Here is a 6,675-nt window from a genome sequence, read left to right as displayed (position 1 = left end):
ACGCGTCACCGGGCCGGGACGGTAAGAGCTTGCGGTGGTTTGTGTTCGGAAACTCTGCTGCTCTCCCAGGGCGAAGGCGCAGCCCAGCCTCCGGAGCGCCGCACGGAGAGGAGAGGTAGGTGCCCGAGGTGTCGCTGCCCTCCCCGAGCAGCCGTGCTGCCTCCGTGGGCCAGGGCGGCCCGGGCGCCTGCGGCTGCACAGCTCCGCTCCCTCACGCCTTCAGAAAGCGTCTTTAGGCCGGGGGGGAAACCAAACGACCCAGCAAGGCACTTACAAACTTGCAGCAAATTACAGCACAGAACAAAAACACATTTTGCTGTATCCGAATCCATAATCCAGTGCTCTCAATTCGGACTCCCCGATACCCAGTGGAACCTGCAGCATTTAAGAAGCAGAGCAGATCTATATCAGTATTTCTAACGCTTTTCCAAGCGCAACCCACTCTTTGCGGCAGAAATCTCTCACAGATAAGCGCACTCCAAACTCGCCCTGCCATGGCCTGCTCAGCTGCACATAATGGAAAACATCACAGTAGCAAGAGGACAGGTTGGAAGGAAATAATGTGATAAGCTGCTGCTGCTCACACCCCCTGTTTTCCTGCTGTTTAATTACTCTACAGACAAGCTTTTGGTTTAGGACCAAACCACTCACCATTCGTGCCTGCTGTTGCTGCCTCGTGTGGAGCACTGGGTCATGTTGCAGCTTGGTTTCATCATCTGGCTGCAGTCTTTCTAATTTTGCTGTCATTGGCAGATGACAGCACGACTGCATTTGTACTAAAGAGGTGCAAAGCACCTGTGCTAGTGAAGAGAGAAGCTTTTCATTTCACTTGAATATCTTTCTCTTTATTCAAAACACCCTCTCTGGATGCGAAAGGAAAAAATCCAGGTCTGGGCTGCAAGCATGGCAAAGCCTTCCTGCTCAGAGATGATGGCTCACTCTGATTGCATCACAACAAGTGAAGGCTGAAGATCAAGTACTATTGTGTATCTCAAGTCCATCCCAGGAAATGAGATACAAAATAAAGAGACAGTATTTTATAAAGCACTCTTCATGGAAAGTCACTTTATGTGTTCATGTATGACTCGGAGAATGAGATTATTTCATATACTAGCCTGGAAATGTAAACGACTGTCCCTGAAGCAAACACTGCTGTTTAACTGCACCTAGAAACTACATTCAGGTTTACTTGAGAAAGTGATGAATGTCGTCTCCAGTTGAAATTACAGAGGGAAGTTAAGTGCAGTATGCATAATTAAACCACATCACACATGTGAAAACTGCAATTACATATCTCTAATGATCACAGCGGCTCAGTTACCACTTTCATAACATAACCTGGAAAAGAATGTGAATTTCCAAGCAGCTAGTTGAACTAATATTCTGGAGCCAGGACGCCCTTAGAGAAGGCTAGGGCCACCCCCAAGTCAGGCCAGCTGAGAACAGCTCTGGAGAAACCATTCACCTTATACAAAGGAAAAGAGAGCATATTACTGTTCTAGTTATGACCTTTCCTTTCTCAGCACGTGGCTTACACGATGCAGGTGCATATCGTGAGAAGAAGGCAGCACACACTGTGGTACCCAAGGACGGCATCTTCAGAGCCACACTGCCACACCTCAGGCATGGTCATCCACTGCGCACAGACCAACCTGCTCATTCTCCAGCATGGATTTCCATGCCAAACACATCCCACTGCAACCCAGATTCTCACGATCACAGTACTGGGCTTGTGTAACTCACTCTGGTAACAGAGAGCTGGAAGTTTATTCCACTGCTGGAACAGAATGGATGAACTAAACTGAGAGGTGTTGACCTGCCTGCTGTTCAAGGAAAGGAAAGGAAAACTGACTGCTCCAAGACCAGTCCAAGTCCCTCAGCTGTCCAGACTCACTCTTTGGTCCTGTGCTTAAGAGCCCGGAAAGACATTTGCCCCAGTTCTGCTTACAAGATCACCATTACAGGTTCAAGTGGAGGACTGTGTTCCTTCGTAAATCTGTGCCTCTCCTCCCTTTATGCCTTTTTAACTGTTTATACGGCACCCCTCCAGTTTCTGTGTCTGTCTTTATCACCTCCTTATGGATGTTATGGATGTAGATATAGATCACAGAGTCAGAGGTTATGTGAGCCTCTGGAATAAATATTATCCACACAGAGCTGTGCAGTAACTTGCTTCAGGTTTACCCAGGAACTCAGAGTCGGCTTGAAACAGAAGCTGTATCTGAGACCTACTTGTAGGACTGAACTCTGCAAATACTGTGTCTCTCTTCCACCATCTGCATGGATGTAATAGCTTCCATTGTATGTGACAGAAAAAATATTTTTTTCCACTTAAAAATAGGCACAAACATTCCTTAAGAAACAGATTAATTCCACCTCATTAAAATCATGTACAATCCCCCCCCCAATTATCTTCATTGTGGCTTGGATATATTTAAATATTTATACTCAGTTTTTATGTTCCATTAACAAACTGAGTTTCACTTCACATGCAAAGATCGGAATATATATTTGAGCTTAATTAGCAACACAAAAAGGAAACCAACGTACAAGACCACAAACCAGGCTCTGAGCCAGCTTGGTGAGCCTGCAGACCACCATTCAACATTGAAATCTTTGAGTTGGAGTTATTGGTTACACATTTGGATGACGTGGCAAACACAGGCATGTGCAAGCAGACATAATAAAAATCTCAGACCTGCTGGAAATGACTGTTGTTCATCGAGCTTGCTAGGAACTGGTGACATTCCAATTGCAAAATATTCCAGACACCGGGCAGAACATCTAACTTCATTAGGACCATTTTAAGTTAGCCATTAACATTTATGTGATATTCCTCCATTTGATAACTTCATTATATGTGTGCTTTACACCTGACTAATTTAATATGACCAAGATTTAAATGCTTAATGCCTGGACTCCTAGTCTGAAGCACACAGCCCACATGCACAGCAGCCCCAAATCTCCTAAGGCTGCCCTTGCCCTCCTAAGGTCTGCAGCCACTGCGTAACTCCCTTGTGACGTGCCCTTCAGCAAGCGCTGAGGCAGCTTCCCGTGGCCACGGTAGTTCTACACTGTGGATCATGAGGCTCAAGAAGACTAGAGGAAATTTCACCTCTTAAATTTGCACTGATCTGGTTTCATAGAATCATTTAGGTTGGAAAAGACCTTCAAGATCATCGAGTCCAACCATTAACCATGCCCACTAAACCAGGTCCTGAAGTGCCCCACACTAGACTGCTAATTATCAATATACCAAATTAAGGCAAGATCTCTAAAAATTTGTTGCCTTTCAGTAGTAATGAAATACAGTTCAAAGCAAGTAATAAAATACAGTTCAAAGCACTGTAGCACCACAATGGCAATCTGCAACATCATTTACTTCATATTTAACATTGAAATCAGTGTTTTTCTGAGCAGCTGAAAGATGCCCCAGGCCTCCCATCTCCACACAAGAGAGCTCATTCATTCACACAGTTATTAGAGAGTTAAAGCATCCATTACATCACTGGTTTCATCAGGACAAGTACCACACACTACAATACCATATTCCAAGTTAAGGAAAGCAATGACCAAGGGAAGAACAAAATGCAAAAGTTTGTGTGTATCTCTGTTCGTGCAGCTTTACGTGTGCATTGAAAAGAGCAAGCATATTATCGGAGAATTAATACAGAATTCTTCTCAGCAACATTTTAAGTATAATTTGAAAGCCAGAATGACAATCCATCCTGCTGAAGGAGGCAGGCTCTTCTACATTTAAAGAGGCAGAACATTCTAAACATAATAGTAACATCTCCTTTCACCTGACCATACACAAATGCATGCATTCCAATAACTAATGAAATTACATTTTGTAAATTCATGATGCTTGAATGTTACCAAGAGTTCTGAAGGTCAAAAATGTGCCACAAAGACTAGCATAAAAGTAACAAGTTATGGACAAACCTCTGATGAAGGTGAGGCATCTGTGACAAACACTTTTATGACATGTAATTCATGTATGTGTACATCTGTATCCACACACATACACATTCACATACAAACACAAAAACAGCGTAACAACCAAAAGCCCAATCCCGTACCTAAAATACTCTCCTGAGCTTTCTGCTCAGTCATGGTGAGGCCATTTGTACATGTTGACCAGATTCAACAGACCAACATGATCACCTTTTTGTTACTGGTTTCACTGAATATAGCCTTTAAGTATTATCTGTCAGCCTTTACTGTTCTGCGAGTCCAGGTTACCCCAAGCAAAAATCGCAGGGGGCCCTTCCTGTCATCGTGCCTCTGGATTCCTCCAGCATTGAGTCTCAAATGTAAAAAAACATATAGCTTATAGCCTTCAGCTGGTAACTGGTTACATTAAGAAAAGGATAGTAAGAAAGAAGAGGCAACCTACCATTTTATTAATCCTGAACTAGCAAACAAGTACTCTTGGCCATTTAAATTTATTTGCAAATTCTAGAGTAAAAGCTTAAAACACTTGTAAGCATTTTTGCAAAAAAAAACCTCAGTTAAAAAAATATCTTGGCTTTAATCACAATGGTGGGTTTTTTTCCCCTAGAGATTTAACAAATCGTTAAATATTCTCCTGAGTTTTGTCCCCCACTGTAGTCTCTAGAGGTTACAGACTGAAACCCTCTTCTGCAAAAGCAGTGTAACAGAGAACTGCCACTGAACTGAAACAGATGACGGTACTCCAGGCAGAATCCCATTCCCACCAGGAAAAGTCAGAGCTCTGCTGTCAGAGGCTTGGGCTGACTGAGTCCTCTTCTCAGTCTTACGAGACTGTGGTTTTAAAGAAAGCATCACACTTCTGGAAATGTAACAAAATAGAAGAAATATATCTAATAGGCCAACTCAGTTCCTGCATTTACTATCTTAATCTCCACATAAGGAGCTGCAAGCAGTTGCAATTTTAGCAACACTTTCCCAGGCATTGCTGCGCTTGTTAGCACAATCTTTCCCCACCATTATTCTTATGTCCAAAACCATTCAGGTGGAGGGATGAAATGCTACCAGTAGTGTCTACACTCTGGTTTCAGGCAGAAAACATTGGCACAGTTCTGCCAGTGCAACCAAGTCTTGCTGGGCAGCACCCTCACATGCTATATTCCAGGTATCAGCCTGTCCCTCGTGCAGTCAAATCAGCAGTGTGATCCCAGAGAACAAAGGTTGTGTCCTCTGGTGCTCCAAACAAAACATGACAGAAATTTACATGCAAATGTAAAAGGTCACTGTAGTAACACAAACCAACCTGCTCTGCACAGGGGAAGACAGGATTTCATCACTGTTTGTTTGGCCTCCCTAAGGCACAAAACCATTGCCTATACTCAGAGGGTTAAGAGAAGAGGGATGTGATAAAGGTTTCAGTTATCCTTGAGGGATAACGAACATATAGGGAATAAAATGTGAAATGGAAAGGGAAAGGAATTAATGGATTAATGGGCAATGCAATAAGAGAAAGGAAAGTGTGAAATGAGAATAAGAAAATGTAGGAAAATGCCCCGTTGAGAAGTTTAACCAGAACAGTCATAGGAAGAACAAAACTGAATGAATACATTCAACCTTAAAGTCAGGAAAATTGAATGCATTTCTTTTCAATCTTCCATGTTTTTGCAGTCCACATGTTGGCTAAATGCCAAACAGATGTGCTTGCAGAGAGAGAAGTACCCAAGTGATTGAGGAGCACAAATTGCCCTGAAAGCTACTGAGTATGAGAGGGGATGTCTTGTGCTCCTAAATCCCCCAACTGCCTGCATCAATCCCTCCCACACAGGTACATATCTGTACAAGTGTATGCGCTGCAATTTATTTTAACTCCATATACAAGAATGAGCACCAAGTTACACTTATGTTACTCAGAAACAGAATCCAACTGATTCCAGTAAAGGATGTTACAATGGGAGAGGCTGTCTCATAATTCCCTGAAAAATTCTGTAAATAATAGCTGAAAACCAAAAGGAAATCTATTTCAAAGATTATTGATATGATTAAGCCATAATGCCTTTAAAGGACTTTTTTGGATCAATAGCTAATTTTAGAGACCCATCTCTTTCAAATGCGTAAGTACATAATGAAGGCAGAAACGAAAAGAGTGCAACTTAGCTCTTTGCCAGCAGTTTCCAACAACACGCGAACAACCCCCCTGCACGCTGATTAGGCAAGATGTACATGACAAACAAGTTCTTTCTAATCACAGCAACAAAAGGAAAAATAAACTTACCTTCTGTCACCCCAATATCTATAGTTCCTTTTACTTGACTAAAGCACCACAGCACATCCTGCATGAGGTTTCCAAATCCTGCCAGGGAAACACATGCAGAAAAAAGATAAGATACGATCACATTGGTATATAGCTTGTCCTTTTTTAAACAAACACATACACACGCACATACAAATTGGTACACAAATATCTGCAGTCCCTGCATGAAGATAAATATTTGCTCACCTGGTATCATTCTTCCATACAAAGTGCAAAGCTAACACTGCAAAACTGAAAACATTACGCTTGCATTATGAATTGCCCGTCTGTTTGTTTTCTCCATACCATGGTAGGGCTATTTTGAAAACGGTGTAATTGGAGTCAGTCCCCTCTACATCACTGGCAGCATCACAGAAGAGTCAGGAGGCCCTGTAGTCACGGTCTTTGTCACAGGCTCTCTTCATCAGAAT

The 6,675-nt window shown here is 42.6% G+C and overlaps 1 protein-coding gene across 1 annotated transcript in view; it reads right to left on the bottom strand.

The window, feature by feature from the left end:
• The window catches only part of PPP2R2B (protein phosphatase 2, regulatory subunit B, beta), a 113,052-nt gene extending 106,591 nt beyond the window's left edge, over positions 1 to 6,461 (bottom strand). Inside the window, exons 1-2 of the mRNA XM_010578768.1 lie at positions 6,452 to 6,461; positions 6,227 to 6,304 (exon numbers count right to left, since the gene is read on the bottom strand). Coding sequence (XP_010577070.1) covers positions 6,227 to 6,304; positions 6,452 to 6,461 — 88 coding nt within the window. The remainder of the gene's footprint in view (positions 1 to 6,226; positions 6,305 to 6,451) is intronic.
• Positions 6,462 to 6,675: the final 214 nt, after the last annotated feature.

This window comes from Haliaeetus leucocephalus, unplaced genomic scaffold (assembly GCF_000737465.1).
Source record: "Haliaeetus leucocephalus isolate CR32 unplaced genomic scaffold, Haliaeetus_leucocephalus-4.0 Scaffold656, whole genome shotgun sequence".
In the NCBI taxonomy this organism is placed as follows: domain Eukaryota; kingdom Metazoa; phylum Chordata; class Aves; order Accipitriformes; family Accipitridae; genus Haliaeetus; species Haliaeetus leucocephalus.
This window is presented reverse-complemented; position numbering and strand designations above follow the sequence as displayed.